Source organism: Lissotriton helveticus, chromosome 2_1 (assembly GCF_964261635.1).
Source record: "Lissotriton helveticus chromosome 2_1, aLisHel1.1, whole genome shotgun sequence".
NCBI classification, from domain to species: Eukaryota; Metazoa; Chordata; class Amphibia; order Caudata; family Salamandridae; genus Lissotriton; species Lissotriton helveticus.
In genome coordinates, this window is record NC_136059.1 from 732,268,502 (window position 1) to 732,287,318 (window position 18,817).

General features: G+C 46.7%; 1 protein-coding gene across 2 annotated transcripts in view; it reads right to left on the bottom strand.

Moving 5' to 3' along the window:
* Positions 1-18,817, bottom strand: part of SLCO4C1 (solute carrier organic anion transporter family member 4C1) — a 662,960-nt gene that overhangs the window by 284,970 nt on the left and 359,173 nt on the right. For both annotated transcript variants that reach the window (XM_078675442.1, XM_078675443.1), the window contains one exon: positions 3,490-3,685. In XM_078675442.1, the coding sequence (XP_078531568.1) occupies positions 3,490-3,685 (196 nt within the window). The remainder of the gene's footprint in view (positions 1-3,489; positions 3,686-18,817) is intronic.

Consider the following 18,817-nt stretch of genomic DNA (forward strand, 5'->3'; position numbering starts at 1 on the left):
TGCATCCAGTTTAAATCAATCCGGAGCCTTAGCCCTGACTCTGGCCTCATACAGTTGAGATATCAACACTGAATGTGACACAGTGCACTTAGAAACCAACATATCTAGTTGGATAAGTGCTGCCACGTTCCCTATTCCTGAATCATACAAGTTTATTTATTTGGGATACTTCAGTTCAATGAAATGAATGACAGCCAGCCTCTGCCTCATCTATGGTGGCATTTGCTTCACAAATGGTTTAAGTTTTCTCTTCAACTCTTGGAGGGTCAGCATCAGATATCTTAAGCAAGGGAATGAACAATTGAAGAGGTCAGCGTCAGACTAATAAATATTAACATAAAATGGAAATCTATTGCTGGGAAAGGTTCCAGCAAGGAGCTTGACTTTATGGTCAAATTTAAGAACAGTGGTTTTCCATAATTGGTAAGTGCAGAATCTTCAGACCTGAAAATGTCAGTAAGAAGTGAAGTTGAATGTGACTCGAAGTTGGCACAGATTGATTGGAATTATCTTGCAAAAAAGAGAGATTCACATAACTCTTTCACATGATAGTATTTTCATTTGATGCCAAGTTAGTTCTGTGATCGTTTCAACCACTATCCTAATGATCTATACATCATCATTATTTAGGTTATACATTGAAGAGTATTACCTCTCCTGGGTAATAGAATCACACGATCTGGACAGCATCTTTTTTCCCTCTTCACACTTTTTCATCACTACACTAATATTTGACATGTACCTCAATACTATGTAAATAATATATTCAGTCTAACATAGGAACCCATGCCTTGAAGACCTAGAGCTTTAACATCTCCTGTTGTTTTAGATTTATAAGAATACAATATATGAGGTATTTTCTGGATACCCTAACTCCTCTTTACATAAGAGATGGGACCTCATTACAGGGGGCAGTGTTCCACCAAGGAAGCTGGGTGGAAATCCACTACTCACCATTCTAAGAGATCCTGTGTCTGGAATTACAATGTTTGCAAATTCTGGACCTTGTAATCTCAGATTTGTAAATTCTGGATTTAATTTTTCCAGGCCTGAAGACAATGGTTTCAACATTTGTGTGGCAAAGCCTAGCCTCCACATGACCCTTGCACGTTTATATGGTGGGCGCAAAAAAGGGGCACCATCTGTCAGGTACAGGATCACTCCCTCTCCTATGATATCCGCCCCCCCAGCAACATGATTGACCAGGATGTCTGGCATAGCCTGCGCTGCATGCAATACCATACTTCCCTACCCTGTCCACAGCATTACATTGGGGGACCAAACAATGCTCTCCGTGGCATGCTGACCTCCAGTGCTCCTGAATTTCCCCAAGGATTAAAGACAACCCCAGGAGGAGCGTGGTGCCCAGGACTGTCTGAAACACCAGCATTGAAGCTTATGCATTATTTGTGGATAACAACCAGTAATGAATTTTTCTCTACCAAGGAATTGGTAGGCGCAGCGGCCTCCATATAAGGGTAGGCGGGAGGGAGGAGCAGCTGGGAGGCGGGAGCAGGCGGCCTATGGGCGTGTGAGGGGGCGGGGACGCAGGGAAGCAGCAGCGGGAGTGGGGGCGGAGTGGGAGTGCTTGCGGAAAAAGGGGGGGTCAGGGACACACAGTAAAAAGGGGCAGTGAGGAGAAAATAAATGACAGTAGGGAAAAAAATGAAACCCAGTAAAACGAGGCAGTGAGGAGAAATAAAATACAGTAAGGAAAACGAATTAAACCACAATACCAGGGGGCACAGAAGCAAGAGTGGGCAGCAGTGATGAGAAACAACAGGCACTGAAAGAAGGGGAGGAGCGGCGAACTCACAGCGGCAGCGGGAGAGAGGCACTGACACAGCGGGGGTGCTGTACGGCGTGTGGAGCGGCCTGACCTGCAAGCAGAGTCAAAGGTCGTCCTCACTGCTGCACAGCAGCCTCCATATAAGGGTACGAGGGAGGGAGGAGCAGCTGGGAGGCGGGAGCGGCGCGGCCTATGGGCGAGAGAGGGGGCGGGCTGCAGGGAAGCAGCAGCGGAAATGAGAGCAGAGCGGAAGTGCTGGCAGCAAAAGGGGGGTTAGGGACACACAGTAAAACGAGGCAGTGAGGAGAAAATAAATAACAGTAGGGAAAACGAATTAAACTCAGGTAATAGATCAGAAATGCAGATGAATACTAACCTTCAACCCAAAACAGTATGCAAGAATGCTCGCTTCAAAGTCATTCAAAATAATGTTCTCCATCAGACATTCATGACCCCTATCGGACTGAATGAAAACATTTGAATAGACCAAGACTGCTGTCCCATGTGCAGGTTTCACAGCGTGAAGGGGGTGTGTAGTTCCTGTCTGGGCGTGGGGGACAGGGAGGTCTTTCTTTGTGATGCCCTCACACACCCCTGGGGATGTCATGCTTCATCATAGCGCGCTTGCCCCTCGTCAGGCCGGCATTGCAATGCCTGACGGGCTCCCTTTAACAGGGCTCTTTATCGGAGATCTTTTCGAAGAAGCCGTTAGGTGCGTGCGGGTGTGGGGGCTGGGTAGTGCACAGGAGAGTGAGATAAAGTAAAATAGGTCTGGAGCAGTCCTACTTGCTTCAAGTTTAATGGTTTAGAGAGCTCTAGCCTGATTAAAAGCATTGCGAGTGCCCCTATGTGGGAGTAATGTTCCTAAAGGGCTGTTAAGGTGAAGTTGGTCAACATGTTTCGTGGCCAGATTGCCCCTAACAGGTCAGTTGGCAATTCATCAGGACCGAAGTAACTAAATGTGAATGGTGCACTATGTCTGGTATTGAAATTCTGTGAGTTAATTACCAGATGCGGTAGGGAGTACTTACCTTCGAGAGAGCTGTTCTGAAAGAAATAACAGATAAATGCTGTGACTTTAGGTTCTCTAACACCACGAACTCTGAAACCGAAACCGTAAAAGCACTAGCAAATGACCCTACCATAACCATAAAAGAGGCAGACAAGGGGGAGCCATTGTCATCATGGCTACCATAGACTACCGGGTGGAATGTCTATGCCAGCTGTAGAACAACAACTACTACACTCCCCTTACCCAAGATCCTACCCCGTCCCTTCTAACCAGAATAAATTCCATGGTCACGGTGGCCCTTAACCAAGGGTAGATTACTAAAAATGAGGCTGAGTTCTTGATAAATCACAATCCTAGACTTCCCTATTTCTACATTTAGCCCAAAATCCATAAAGGGGTCACTCCACCACCTGTGGGCCCATTGTCTCGGGCATAGGGTTAGTCTTGGAACCCATTTTAGAGCTACAGCTTAACCAATGTGCATACTGCAGTTAAGTTGCCCTTTTATGAAAGCAATACCTTAAGATAGAAAATGCTGACTTGTTTCCTTAATGTAAATGAACTGAATGATGCCCATATTCTATCTGTTGAAGATAAGACATCATCTGTAAATGGAATACAGGTAGCATCATGATGTACTACAGTAACTATATACAATTCACATCATTTTACTTAGAATGTTGCTTACCCATTGTAGTTCACAGAGACTCCTGCATATGGATGATTCCCACATTTAGTGAAGAGAAATACGGAACAAAGTGCAAGTGCCAGCACTGCACAAATGATTGAGTACTTCATCACATTCCTACAGTTCATTTTGGTCTTGGATATTATTATGCCACCAATTACTTGGCCAATAGCTGCTGCAGGAATGAGGACTCCACCTGATTTTCAAAAAGCATGAAGAAAGGGTAAAGCTTTACTGCTAAGAATGGAACATTTAGAATTCAGGTTTTTTACATTTCCCATATACAAAAGCAAGCATAAAGTGAAGTTGATTCTAAAATGGAAAACTTGTATGTACACCCACAAGAGATATGTAGTGTAACCAAGAGAGATATGTGACTAAGGGAATCTCCAATGGCAGGCTATGCGAAGACAGGTTACATTGTTGATATGAGCTTAGACTGAACTAGCTTACTGACCAAATGGAGGATTCCACACAGGTAATAGACGAAATCCAGTTTCAATACTAAAAATCTTGATTCAACTTTGAGTGTAGTCTAAGAAGCAAGGTACTCTAAAAAAAGTTGTTGCTGTTGAAGTTTATTATGTGAATAATTACAATCTTTACAATGTTCAGATTATGAAGGAACGAAAACATATGATCAAAAGCAGACAACTACATTAAAATAGGATAAAACATCAATATGTGCAAATAATACCTAAAATTAAAAAATGTAGTAGCAGCGACTCACGTACAGTCATTAGTAAGAATGCTAGGCTGCAATATTGGACAGTTCTTGTAGAAGATAGAGTGCTGGTGGCATGTATGATTAATTAAAATATTTGCTATGTGTACATTTGTAAAGGAGTGAATACATATGATTACAAGCAGGCAAATACGTTAAAATAAAAATATAAAACATCAATATGTGCAGAGATAGCCTAAACAATGTAGCAACAGTGGACCACATACATGCAGAACTACAAAGTGCTTAGGGGCCGATTACGATACAGCTGTAAAATGCTCTGACCATTGGTCAGGGTCTTCATGGCTGCGTCGGTTTACATTCTTTTTTTTTTCTTTTCTTTTCTTTTTTTTTTACTAGTCCTCATACAGGTCGGTTTACTTTCTGACTGCCTCATTACGATGGAGGCGGTCGTAAACTAAACCTGCCGGCAATTCCGGCTGGTTTCCGACAGGCAGAATCCAGCCGGAAATGCCCGCCCTTGAGATTACCATGTCTGGTTTCGGCAGCCTTTCCATGCCGGCCTGTCAGATACGGAAAGGTTGTCAGAACTCAAGTTTTGGGGCCGCCAGCAGGGCCCTCTTGGGTGCACGGCCGAGGGGGCACGTTGAACCCTGCACCTCAAGGTGCCTGGAATGGGGTGCAGAGATGAAATGCACCTCCCTTTTCTCAATGGGAGCTTGTGTTATGCCGGTTGCTGGCAGTAACATGAGCTCCCATTGACAAAAGTGTAATGTTACTGAACAGTTTTCAGGCACATTGTAATTGGCAGGTCCGGACCGCTGACCCGGTGTCAGTCAGTCCCAGGACCGAGTCTGTGTCAGGCGGAAGGAATTCCGCCCGTCATCGAAATGAGGCCCTTGGTCATCAGTAAGATGCTGGCTAGAGTGCTTCTGAGAGATAGAAAGCTGGGAGGAGATGGTAAGGTGCAGATAAATTATCTAACAAAGATTATATATACAGGGGGTCAGAGGGCGGCATCGTTTGACAGTTTAATGGATGAGCGCAGCACTTCTCAATTATTTTGGTCTCATGATGGTACCATTGCCATTCTATACGCGCTACAGTATTTTTCAGGAGAGGCAGCACCTGCATTAACTGCCCTAAGGAGAGTTAGTAAGGGCAGTGCCTTTCTGCATGCACTGCAATGTTTCAAAGGAGAGGGACTACACCTAGATTGTCTGCCCTGGAAAGGGTTTGATGAGTAGGCAGTGCTCGTGTGGTCTAAAGACTCCCCTCTTTCTAGCGATTGCAAATCGGATACAGGGTTGTCCTTTCCCCATGTAGTCTCTCAAATCTTATTCACCTCTTTTATGCATGCTTGTATGAGACTGATATACTTGCCAAATGTGGCCAACTCGGAGGGCTCAGTGATTGTAAACACAACTTTCTTTGCTTCATTACTGGTTCGAGTTCTGCATGCCAGAAAGAGTGGTTTTAACAAGGGGCACCATGCATGCAAAAGCGCTGGGCAGCAACAAAGTAAATAATTGAAGTACTTAAGTTGTAAGCACAGAGTCTACAGTTGGTAGTCTTAGAGGGAGAGACCCATTTGGGATTTAGTTTTTTAGACTGTAGGCCCATCTGCCTTGCAATCAGTTTTTCAGAGTGGATAGTGAAAATATAGCTGTGGGCTGAGGCAATGTGGCTGTATGTTAGTGTATGATTTTCTACAGCTCACAACAACAGTAAGTGTGCCACATTGCTTTTTTTCGAAAGTGTCCTCATTTTGCTTTTTCAGAGGGTACCAATTGATCTTTCGAGATAGTGTGACGAGGGATTCCTCTCTGATTGGAAGATATTCTGAAGGCTTTCCTTCAGGGTCATAGGTGGCGCCTTTATAATCCTATAGTAGAACTTTAAGAAGGTTGCCATAGAGGCCCATGATTGGCCCTCCAGCCCAAATTCCAGTCTTACCAGGCATCCAAGTTATGTATGATGTAATCTGAAAACCCTGTGTTGGCTTTATGTTGGAATTTTTCCATGACATTGACATGTTGACCCGGTTAGGCTTTGTGGCAATATTTGATCATCTGGAGGAGTGTTGCTTTGAGTACACGTCTTATTGGATGTGTGATTACTAATTCCACTTTTGCTTCTAAGGTGCTCAAGTGTGTTTTTGCTCCTCCGTTTGATGATAGCCAAACTTCCAGGTAATTGTATGAATCAGCGATTTGGATTTTTACTGGACTCAGGCTCCAAACATGTTTTGGTTTCTTGGGTGGTCTGCCGAAGGTGTCTAATTTGTGGCAGAATTGCAAGGCGCCACCCCACTTAGGGGACGTGGCGCCATTAGTGGCAGCCAAAGGGCCACCTAGGTAAGGAATCACTTCCGGGTCGCGCGACCCGGAAGGGATAGCTAAGGGAGGCAGGCAGGAAATGCGTCACGAGCAGAGGGTGTACCCCGGATGCAGTTGGGGAGGGCGCGAGCCTTGAAAAGCCAGCGACCCACTTTATGATCCCCTCTTTGTCTGCTGACCGCCCAGGAGTCCGACGTCGCAGAAGGAAGTCAAACAGAACCATCGCGGTAGCTATGTTTTCGGGAAAGTCAGTCCGACTTTTGGTGCAGGTGAGTGGGCCTCGCAGTGTGTCTGTGTGTGTGAAGTGGTGTGGACGATCCAGGCGCGTGTGTTGCATGGAGCGCGAGACTTTGATGGAGAGCGAGGGTGTGGGGCAGTGAATGCCCATCGCGTGAATGAGCCCTCCTGTTGCAGATCCGGTATGACTGGGAGCCGGTGTGAGAGTGGGCCGGAGGAATCTTTATGCGTGTGCGGGGATAGCGAGCGAAGGAATCAACGGCATTTGTAGCGTTAAAGCCTGTGACGCCGTGAAGCCGAGCGGTTGAATTACAATTTGCAACCGGAGCATACCTCCGCTGGTAACAAGGCATTTAATTGAAAGAGCGTGCCCTTCAAAGCGGGCCACTCTACATTGGTCGGTCTGTGTTAATTTTCACCCGTGGCCATTTGTAATACTGGAATACTGCACCTCCGCTGGTAACAATGCATGTTAATTGAAGGGGCGCTCCTTTAAAAGCGGGCCACTCTGCAGCGGTCGGTCCATATTACTTTCACCCGCAGCCATTAGTTATACTGTTGGGGAGCGCGGATTGTCACGCCGCATTATGCTAAGCAGAACCGGGACATCGGGCACTCTCGCGGGGTGCTATTAGCATTATCATATATGTTATTATCATTTATGGCTGGATAAGGGGGGCGATCCTCGTCATATACGTCATGCAGGGCAGCGGGCAGAAGATTTAGCACTTTCTGGGGGGATAGCGGTCTGAACCAATGGCTATAAAAAGGAGCGATTTTGGGTTAAATTGCAGCCGCATAATTGGCAAGGTTAGGGAAGCTAAGGGGTTGTGAAATGAAAGAGTTTGGTACCAATTACAATTGGTGGCTAATCCGGATGCACGTCATGTTTATTTATTTATTTATTTATGGGATTTTTAGTGCGCAACTAATACCCTGGGGTGTCTAGGCGCAGTGAGATACTCTGGGATACACAAAATTCAGGGCACAAACTTATTGATTGAATAGCCAGGTCTTCAAGGTCTTACGAAAGGCAATGAGTGTTGGTGCTGTTTTAATATGCAAGGGGAGTGTGTTCCACAGTATGGGGGTTGCTACCAGGAAACGTCTGTCTCCCCATGTAGCCGTTCTTGTACGGGGAACATGCAATAGACAGCTTGCTGCTGATCTTAGATTCTTTCCAGGTATGTACACCTGAAAAGCTTCCTTTAGGAACTTTGGTCCAGTCTGATGGATGGCCTTATAGGCGATGCAGAGAGCCTTAAATTTGATTCTGCTCTCCACCCTTAGCCAGTGTAGATGGCGTATGGCTACTGAAGTGGAGTGTCGCTAAGGAATATTAAGCAGGATCCGTGCTGCCATATTTTGCACAGACTGTAGTTTGTTCAGGATGTATTTGTGTGTGCCAAGGAAGAGGGCGTTTCCATAATCCAGCTTCGAAAACACTAAGGTGGTGATCAGTGTTTTCCCTGCCGAAGCTGGTAGATATGGCATGAGTTTTTTTATTTTCTTCCGCACGAAGAATGCAGCAGAGACCACTTTATTGACATGATAACCAAAAGATAACCTGTTATCAAAAATCACTCCCAAATTCCTAACCTTAACAGCTGGAATCGGCGGGGGGGGGCCCATCTGACTGGGCCACCATGTTGGGGACCATTCGGGGGAGATCTTGCCGAAGGTCATGACTTCGGTTTTCTCTGTATTAAGTTTCAGGCAGTTACTGTGCATCCATGATTGTACATCCAGTAACCCCTCCTGAAACTTAGCTGCTACCACTGGACCATTCTTGTGTACCGCCAACACAAGCTGGGTGTCATCCGCGTAGGTAGTTAATCGCATCCCATGGGATTTAATGACCCTCACCAAGTCCGCAACGTAGATATTAAAAAGCGTGGGACTTAGCGAGGATCCTTGAGGAACCCCACAGAGCAGTTCAGAAGTGGGCGAGTAGTAATTGCCCAATTTGACTGCCTGTTTACGATTAACTAGGAAAGAGGCTATGAGATCTTTAGCCAGATGGCTAATTCCAAGGGCTGCGACACGGTCGACCAAGATGACGTGGTCAACCGTGTCAAAAGCAGCTGACAGGTCCAACAAGATGAGCACTGCCGCACCTCCCAAATCCATGATCTCTCGAATTTCATCCGAGGCCTTTACCAATGCTGTCTCAGTTCCGTGTCCCTTCCGGAACCCGAACTGAGTGTCATCTAAGAGTTTATGTTGTTCAATAAACTCAGAGAGCTGTTTATTCATTATTGCCTCTACTATTTTGGCAGGGAAGGGAAGGCAGGCAATTGGCCTGTAGTTAGAAGTGATGGTGGGGTCTAAGGAAGGCTTCTTAATCAAAGGTTTAACAATAGCCTTCTTCCAGATCTGTGGATAGACACCTGTTTTGAAGTGGTGATAACACATTCTATCTTTTAAGCGCAGAATGCCGCCTAAACGGCCAACGAAGGGCAAAGGGGCTTCGGCCAAAGGAGATGATTACCTCGCATTAACGGAGCTGTTGGAGTTTACAAAAGAGAAAGGCGTGGACTGGGCGTTAAAGACAATGAGAGAAGGGGCAAGAGCGGACGCCCAAGAGGAAAGAGGGCGAAGCAAGCGAACTCGGCGCACACCGGAAAGGTTTAAAGAGGCGTCGAAAGAAAAGCGGCCCAGGGCAGCAGAGGCCCAACCAGCATCCTCAGGTGAGAAGGAGGTGCTAGAGACAATAGACTTGATCGCTAACGCAAACAAAGACAAGGGCGCGCTTGAAGGAAATATCGCCCATCGCTAATGCGGAGGTGCCCGGCGCACACGCACTCTTACCACCAGTGGTCGCTCAACCGGGTAGCGGAATAGCACAAGTCTGGGTGCAGTCTGGGGGAGTGGCGCAATTACCAGGGATGCTGATAAATAATTCACAAGGTCAAGCAATTAATAATGGCCCTGCTAGCACGATGGTACCCTCCACAGCATACCCGGGATTCGCCGGACCAGTAATGATGGCCCCTTTTCCTAACATAGGAAATTCACCTCAAGTTCCAATAGCTAACACCGGAGTAAATTTGATAGGACCAGCAGGTACTCAAATTCAAGGGGGGGTTGGACTGCAAATGGCGGGTCAGCCGACTTTAGCTTACAGCCCGGTAATTTACGGCTCCTCATCCTTAACATTATCACCATCTGTGGGATCACGTGGCATGTACCCGCAGACATCAAAGAAAAGATACTGAAAGGCGAATATGTTGATGTGTTTGATCTGATCAATGCAGGGGTCGTGCCAGATAAGGGCAGAGGTGGTAAGGAAAGCGAGTATAAACAGAAGAAGGTATGGGTTGACTGGTCGATAAAGAATTGGATCACAGGATTCGCCATTTATGCTGCCATTATGGCGGAGAGGTACCCCGCGGTAGGCCCTCAGATAATCAGTTATATATCTTTAATACATGGGGCGGCCTCCGAGTTCCCAGGCACAGGGTGGTTAAAATATGATAACAAATTCAGACAAATGAGAGCAGTACACCCAGGGATAGCATGGGATCAACGCGAGATCAATTTATGGCACACAGTTTTTTATTCCACCCCATCTGTGCCCAACACAGTTTCTTATTCCACCACATCTGTGTCCAAGACCAGTTCCCCTTCACAGAATCAGTCCTTTCGGAACGACAGGGGGGCAGGAGATAAAAAACAGGCCTGCTGGCTGTATAACAAAAACGAGTGCACCAGGGGGACCACATGCAGGTTCAAACATTGCTGCTCCTTCTGTGGGGGCCCGTCTCATCCAGAGATCAGATGCTTTAAGAAGCCGGGAAATGCAAGGGAGCAGCCGACCCATTCCACAGCAAAAGGGAGACCACCTCAGACATCAGACAGATCTGCCAACTCCCATTAAGACACATGTTTTGACACACCTCCTTAGCAAATATGACAAACTTGAGGAAGCTCAGTTTCTTCACAATGGTTTTATGTCCGGTTTCCGTATCCCGTCTTCAGCTGCCCCCACCAGTTTCCCGCCGCGCAACCAGAGCTCTGTGCTACAGAACATGGACGCAGCGCAAAATAAGATAATGAAAGAAGTTGCCCTGGGGCGGGTAGCGGGTCCATTCAAACAACGTCCAAGTCCTGATCTGGTCTGCTCTCCCCTGGGATTAGTACCTAAAAAAGAGAAAGGGAAATTCCGCCTGATACATAATTTATCCAGCCCTCCAGGATTATCAGTCAATGACAAACTTGACCCAGATCTCTGCACAGTGCGTTATAGAACGTTTGACACTGCAATTGAAAAAATACAGGCCCTGGGCCCTGGCCAAGTCTGACATAGAGGCCGCATTTAGGCTCCTTCCGGTTCACCCAGAAGATACTAAGTTCTTTAGCTTTACCTTCAAAGAAGATTATTTCATCGATCTGTGCATGCCCATGGGCTGTTCAATCGCTTGCGCAGTCTTCGAGACTTTTGCTAGGTTTTTGGAATGGGCGGTGGAACAATTCCTTACTTCAGACAAATCCCACGCAGTTGTACACTACTTAGATGATTTTCTATTTCTCGGTCCTCAGGGTTCACAGTCATGCAGGAAGGCCCTGCTGGGCTTCCAGCACTTGGCTAAAGCCCTGGGGGTACCACTTGCAGCAGAAAAAACAGAAGGGCCGACTACCTGCCTGACATTCCTAGGCATTGAGATCGATACCAGAGAAGGGGTTTGCAGGCTACCTGGGTCAAAGGTGTCGGCCTTCAAGGCTGCTATTGACGACTGCTTAAAGTCAAGGAAAGTTACACTACACCAGCTGCAAGTCTTGGTAGGGCAGCTGAACTTCGCCTTGAGAGTCATACCGATGGGCAGGGCCTTCTCTAGGAGCATAGCAAGGGCGATGGCTGGCCTTCGGGCAAAGCACCATAGAGTTAGGCTTTCAGCAGATGTGAGAAAAGACTTGAGCATTTGGAAGGACTTTCTGGAGAGCTTTAATGGGTCCGTGATATGGCGGACACCGAGTTCCTCGAATGCAGAGCTCGAATTGTTTACATATGCGGCAGGGAGTGTAGGCTTTGGAGCAAACTTAGGCCCCAGGTGGTGCATGCAGTATTGGCCAGAGGAATGGGCAAAACAGGGTCTGACACGCAATGTTACTTTTTTGGAACTGTTTCCCATAGTTGTGGCAGCGCACTTGTGGGGAGACATGCTCGCAAACAGACACATTGTTTTCTGGTCAGATAGCATGTCAGTGGTAATGGCGATCAACAACCAGAGAGCAACTTGTACATGGGTGCTGCGCCTATTGAAAGAATTAGTGTTGCAATGTCTGAGCCGCAATGTACATTTTACTGCAAGACATGTGCCAGGGATAGAGAACCAAGCCGCTGACGCCTTGTCCCGTTTTAAGTTGACAGAATTCCACACACATTGGCCGCAAGCAGAGAGGAGAATGACAGCCTTCCCAGCGGGGCTATGGAAGTTTGGTGCCCCGCAGCTCCCGAGTTGATAACCGCATCCCTGGCCCCCAAGACTAAGAGTATGTATGAGAGGTCGTGGCAATTTTATCAGGAGTACTTAACAGGGGCGGGTTTAGTTGATGCATTCTCTCCCTTGAGTATATTGGGCTTCATAGTCCATCAGAGAGCCGGTGGAAAGTCAGTGGCGATGACTGTCTGCGTTAGCATTCTATGCGGGCCTACAGGGGGTGGCAGACCCAACCAAGGATCAGAGAGTGAGGAGAGCCGTGAAGGGTTGGGAACGTTTAACCCCGGGGGTGAAGGATTTAAGGCGACCCATAGACGTGAGCAGGTTGGTGGCTATCCTGGAGACCCTGCCTATGATTTGCTTCTCCCCTTATGAAACTCAACTATTCAGGGTAGCGTACGTGCTTGCCTTTTGCAGGGCACTTAGGATCTCGGAGTTGCTCCCTGCCTCTAAGGCGGACAGGAAAGGGGGCATAAGGTGTGAGGACGTGATTGAGTCTGAAGACGTTCTAAGAGTCAAGGTCCGGAGATCAAAAACAGATCCCTTGGGCAAGGGGATATGGCTACAACTAGGCAGGGTAGCAGGGGCGTCTTACTGCCCAGTTAGGCTGACAAGGGAATTTCTGCAGATCAGGCCACCAGGGGGCGATGACAGAGTATTGTTGCATAGGAACGGTTCGCCCCTCACCAGATTTCAGTTCACAAGGGTAGTTAAACTGACCTTGTCAAAGATGGGAGTGGACCCGGCCGATTTCACATCCCATTCCTTCCGTATCGGGGCAGCAACTACAGCAGCAGGCCTGGGGCTGCCAGAAGAGACTATTAGGAGACTAGGGCGTTGGAAGTCTGCGTGTTATGAACGTTATGTGCGCCCGCAATTAGTATGAGTGTCAAAGTGGCACACCCCCGTTTCCCCCCCTCCCCCCTCCCGATAGCTAATATTGTTTCTCAGGCATTCCTGACCTCTTGTTCATTTCAAAATTTACCCTAGGTACGACAGCTCAAAGACCCCAAATATGTTGGTGCGGCCATTCCTTTATTCGCAGGGCTGGTTTGGTCTTCAAGAAATTGCTCGAAAGAAAGGCGCGGGAGGAGCAAGAATGGGACCACCATTGGGTAGGGATAGGTGGACAACACCTAGCCGACGTCCCGAACGACTTGCGGGCTGCCATGAAGAGAAGTATGCCCTCCCCAGATGTATTGGTGTTGCACTGTGGAGGCAACGACATGATCCCGGCGGGAAGGAGGGGCGTGAAAGAGTCGTTGTTTACTGCCCTAGCGGCAATCAAAAATATGTTACCAAATGCCACGCTGCTATGGTCCGAAGTCATTCCGAGGCAGATATGGGCCAGCCCCGCTCCCCCGAAGGCGGTGAATAAGTCAGTGAAAAGATTGAACCAGTCAGTGGCCGAAATACTTCAGAAATCAAGCATTCGCACCATTAGGCACAAGCTAATACAAACGTCCAGGCCGGAACTGTACGCTTTGGACGGAGTTCACCTCTCAGAGGCGGGCAGTGAACTTTTTATACAAACAGTGCGAGGGGCCATTTCAGAAGCTCTTGAGTGCAGGGGGGGAGGTCGAGTCCGCCAGTAAGCGCCTCGCCCTGTGGCGGGGTCATGGACAAGAGGTATCACAGGGACTTCTTTGGTCAGTGCCAGTTTTTACCCCAGAACAGGTCTTAAAATCATCATGGGCTCCGGGCTGGCGGGAGAGTTGGGGCTGACCTGCTGGTGGCCCTGGGTCCTCTAGCCCTACCCTGGAAGCCGCTGGTGGCCACAAGTGGTGGCAGATTATTTACCTGCGGCTCTGTTGACCGGAAGGCGGTTAACTTAAGGAGAGCAGGCTAACTTGGTTGTGGCCTGCTGGCACAGCCCGAAGGTCATACAAAAGCCCCTTGGAGAACGGGCTGTAAATTGATAAATATGTATATACGTGTGAGTATTTGAATACTGTGATGTGAAAATAATTTTGAGAATTTTAAATAAAGAATGGAGGTCAATGGAGTAATTGACCTGTGAACTTATTTTAATAAAAATATGCACACTGCAGAAAACCAAACAAGACTCAGGTGTCTATTTTGAGGTGGGATTAAATGTGTTTGGGTAGTGTGCACTTTGTATGCCATCTATGCAAGGCGCCACCCCACTTAGGGGACGTGGCGCCGTTGGTGGCAGCCAAAGGGCCACCTAGGTAAGGAATCACTTCCGGGTCGCGCGACCCGGAAGGGATAGCTAAGGGAGGCAGGCAGGAAACGCGTCACGAGCAGAGGGTGTGCCCCGGATGCAGTTGGGGAGGGCGCGAGCCTTGAAAAGCCAGCGACCCACTTTATGACCCCCTCTCTGTCTGCTGACCGCCCAGGAGTCGGACGTCGCAGAAGGAAGTCACCACCCACGCACCCCAGAATTAGGGTTTCAGGTAGGGATGTCGGGGTCATGGACAAGAGGTATCACAGGGACTTCTTTGGTCAGTGCCAGTTTTTACCCCAGAACAGGTCTTAAAATCATCATGGGCTCCGGGCTGGCGGGAGAGTTGGGGCTGACCTGCTGGTGGCCCTGGTTCCTCTAGCCCTACCCTGGAAGCCGCTGGTGGCCACAAGTGGTGGCAGATTATTTACCTGCGGCTCTGTTGACCGGAAGGCGGTTAACTTAAGGAGAGCAGGCTAACTTGGTTGTGGCCTGCTGGCACAGCCCGAAGGTCATACAAAAGCCCCTTGGAGAACGGGCTGTAAATTGATAAATATGTATATACGTGTGAGTATTTGAATACTGTGATGTGAAAATAATTTTGAGAATTTTAAATAAAGAATGGAGGTCAATGGAGTAATTGACCTGTGAACTTATTTTAATAAAAATATGCACACTGCGGAAAACCAGACAAGACTCAGGTGTCTATTTTGAGGTGGGATTAAATGTGTTTGGGTAGTGTGCACTTTGTATGCCATCTATAAGTTGGCATGTTTCAGTTAGTGATAGCTTGACCCTGACCCAGGGTGAGGTGTATAAAGATGTAATTGCCTGGAGCAAATTGTTTGAGATGCCTCGCCCTCTGAGTTTCCTCCAGAGGGTATTGATGTCTACCAAGACAAATGGGGCAGAGTAGTCAACAAAGCACACATAGAACTGGAGCTACTTCTGACTGGTTGCCTGATGAATTAATAAGGAAAGTGTCACTATATTGTCCAATGTTGAGGAGCTCGCCCTGAAGTCAGTTTGGCAGAATGGGATTGTCTGGTGCGCATCTGCCCAATGCTTCATCTCTTTCAGGAATACAGCAGTGTAGGCCTTTGCTTCAATGTATATGAGGGCAATAAGGCGGTAGTTTGCTGGGTGCACGATGGAGCCTCCCCATCTTTCTGGGACCTGCTGGCTCGATAGGCAGGATTGGAATAATGGGAGTAGTATGGCTGACCAAAGGTCAGTGTCATCTTTGAAGACCTGTCCTGGGGTACCATTGAGGCCTGAGGCTCCAGTGGCTCTGATTTTCCTCAAAAGTTGCCATTGACTTTTAGCAGCACCCCCTGGGTTCTGGCTTTCTGTAAGGGTGCCCAGTGTTCCCAAGTCATCATTGCTTGTAGTTTCAGCTATATATAGTTTTTGAACATGTATTATCCACAGGAATTCTTCAATGACATTTATTTTGGCTGCTTCCTAGCATTGTTTAGAATGTATCTCGATTGGTTCGCTTGGCTCCGTTTGCCCATTAAAGCATATACATGTATCCATTCTTTGTCCACACGCTCACGTTTAGCTGTCCAAACTAGCTATTTATTTAAAGACCTTGGTCTTCATTTTATTTCCGTTTTACTTGGTTTTTTTAATAGCTCCTTGCATGCTTTTTGGAGTTTTTGTTTGTTCCATTTGCATTCCGTTCTATGGCACTTTTTAGGAGGGGTCTTGGTAGACATCCTTTTTGGGGACTAAGGTGTTTCCTAGAGCTTGATTAATTTTGTTGTTGATCAAATCCTACATGTCCATTGGGAATTTGCCATTTTTGTTCTTGAGGTATGGACCTCTGGATGTTTCCCAAGTTTTACATTTCTACATATTCACTGGTCCCCATTTTATTCTCCTGATTAGCTGCTGGCTTTCTTTACCATATGAATCAGCCACTACCCTTAGATTTTTGTGCCTGCTCATGCTGGCTTTTATATTGGTGAAGAGAGGGGAGTGATCACTCGCATGACGAGGTGGAATTTCTAAGCTCATAAGAGATTTTATCAGTGAACAGTGAACTTTTTTTGACATTTTGGTGCAGCACCTTTATTTTCCAATGGCTGCTGGATGTACTTGGGAGCTTTATTTATCACTTTTTGTGATGCTGGGGCGCTGTAGAGAATATGCCACACGGTCATATTTGCAAAGTGATGCATCTAGGCAGATGTGTCAGTTTGTAAAGCCCTGCGCTACATTAAACCTGCGTCAGGTATAATGTAGCGCGGGGTGGGAGTTCCATCACAGAAAAAGCTTGTAGAATTGTTGCAGTGAAATCTTTGAGATTTCACTGTGACACTTCTATGGCATCACTGCATTAAATCTATGCCTGCTTGAAGCACGCGTAAGGGGTGACGCAGGCCTTTTTGAATGGGGCTTGCCCCCATGTGAAATGACACATTGCTGGAGTCGCGTCTGTTTCCAGACACACTCCAGCAATGTGCCATTTTTCCACCAACTGATATGTCAGGATTCCTGACGTATCTGTCAATCCTTCGACATGGAGCGCCATACAGTAAATACAGTGCATCTATGGTGTCGCAAGGAAGGCGCACTGAAAAGTGTTGCATCGTTGTTTTACCTCAGCGATCCAACACTTTTCATAAATGAGGCCCTTGGTTTAAAGAGGGTTGGTAGCCTGGCCAGCTGCAGTGGGGTCCGTCAGGGATGATCCCAAATGGTGCTGTTTTAAGTGGCAACATATATTGACTTCATAGTTGGTATTTTCACAAAGCACAGATTCTGGGGATTTGCATAATTGAATCAGCCTGTCTGCTTGCCCTGATCCAAAGCAGTTGAAATAGACGTTGAACAGAAATATCTTTGTTAGCTGATCATTTATGTGCAGGCCTTCCAAAGAAGCAAATTGAACTATTTCATTGTGCTTCTCGAGCTTTTTTTAGTTTTCAGGTCCAAGTCTATGTTTGCATATATTGAGAGGTAATCTGATGGCCTCCAAAAGATGTCTGTTTTTTTGCAGCTTGATGTATTTCATGAAATCTAGAGATTGTAGTGGGGCTTGTTGACCAGATTTCCTGGAGGCAAAGAAGGTGTGCATTCGGTATGAATGAGCTTGCAGCTAAAGATATGAGAAGGTTTGATAATCCAGCTACATTCCATGATATTATTGTTATATTTTCTTTTCTTTCTGGACTTATCTGAGATGGGTGTCTGTTTATACTAGGAACAGATGTTGGTGTTGCTCGGGAGGATTTACGATAACCAGCTCCATTCCTTTTCCCGTTTTTTGTCTTTAGGCTCTAGATCAATTTTCCTGATGGTGTCAATTTCCTTTGAGTAGGATTGTGAAATTCGCAACATAGGGCAAGTGTAGTTGAGAGTTTCCTGGCCCTCCTGGGATGCTATAAGAATGACCTTGTTGCCTTGACGGCTCTCCATGATCCTTCAGTGGAAGCGGGTGCTTAGGTGCTTTTGGTTTCATAATCCCAATCCCTCAAAATTCAATGATTGGTTTTCTGGTCAAGATGTCTGCTACCAGTAAAGGAGATTTAAGCGTTAGCATAGTTGATTCTCTTCCATACTTGTCGATTGCCAGTATTTTAAAACCTACCCAGGGATGTCTTTATATTTGCAAGGTATGGGATGGATTTAAAAGATTGCAGCAAGTTTGATCTATTTAAGATGTCACGCTGACCCTCGGATGAATATTGCAAGGTGATGGTTCATTTTGCTGGCATTCGGTCGCTACTGGTCTCATTGGTTGTGCAGTTGCCTCGAGCACGTTCGTCTAAGGGTTTTTCTTGCATGAACAGATTGAGGCTACTGTATAAAATTGGCATATTAACTAGCTACTGTGTTTTTTTCAGCATCATTGTAGTAGTTGATAGACTATTCGGCCCTCGTCTGGGATGGGGATTTGTTGGTTGTATGGCCTCCAGCTGGGATTGGGGCTCAATATGAAGTTCTGATACATCTTGAGTAGTGAGAGGGCTTACAGAGTGCTCTGGTGCGAGTTGAATTGGAAGTCTGAAATTGAACTGTTGGGTTGTTTCCCAGGGTACATTTACATACTTGGGTGACACCCTTCCCTTGAAAATGGGGGTAAAGACTAACTAGATTGCTATCTGTTGTGCATTGCGTGAAGTTTGAAGCAGCTGTTTCGCTGCTTTGTTTTTAGACTTTTTAAATATTTTTGGGATTATTTGGAGAGTACGCGTGTCCACTGATTGTCCACCTGTTTTGATTCACCTTGATTACAGCATAGCTGGGTGTTTTCATTTATTGCACACACAAAAAGAAGCTACCTTGAATGATTAGTTGTTAAAAATGGGACCAAAACCATACAGAGCACTGCTCATTAAGTCAGTGGAGTACTAGGCATCTCAAAAAATGTAAAGGACTGTCCTCACACACCACCAGGTGTGATGCTTCAACATTGGCAGTCCTCGCTCTC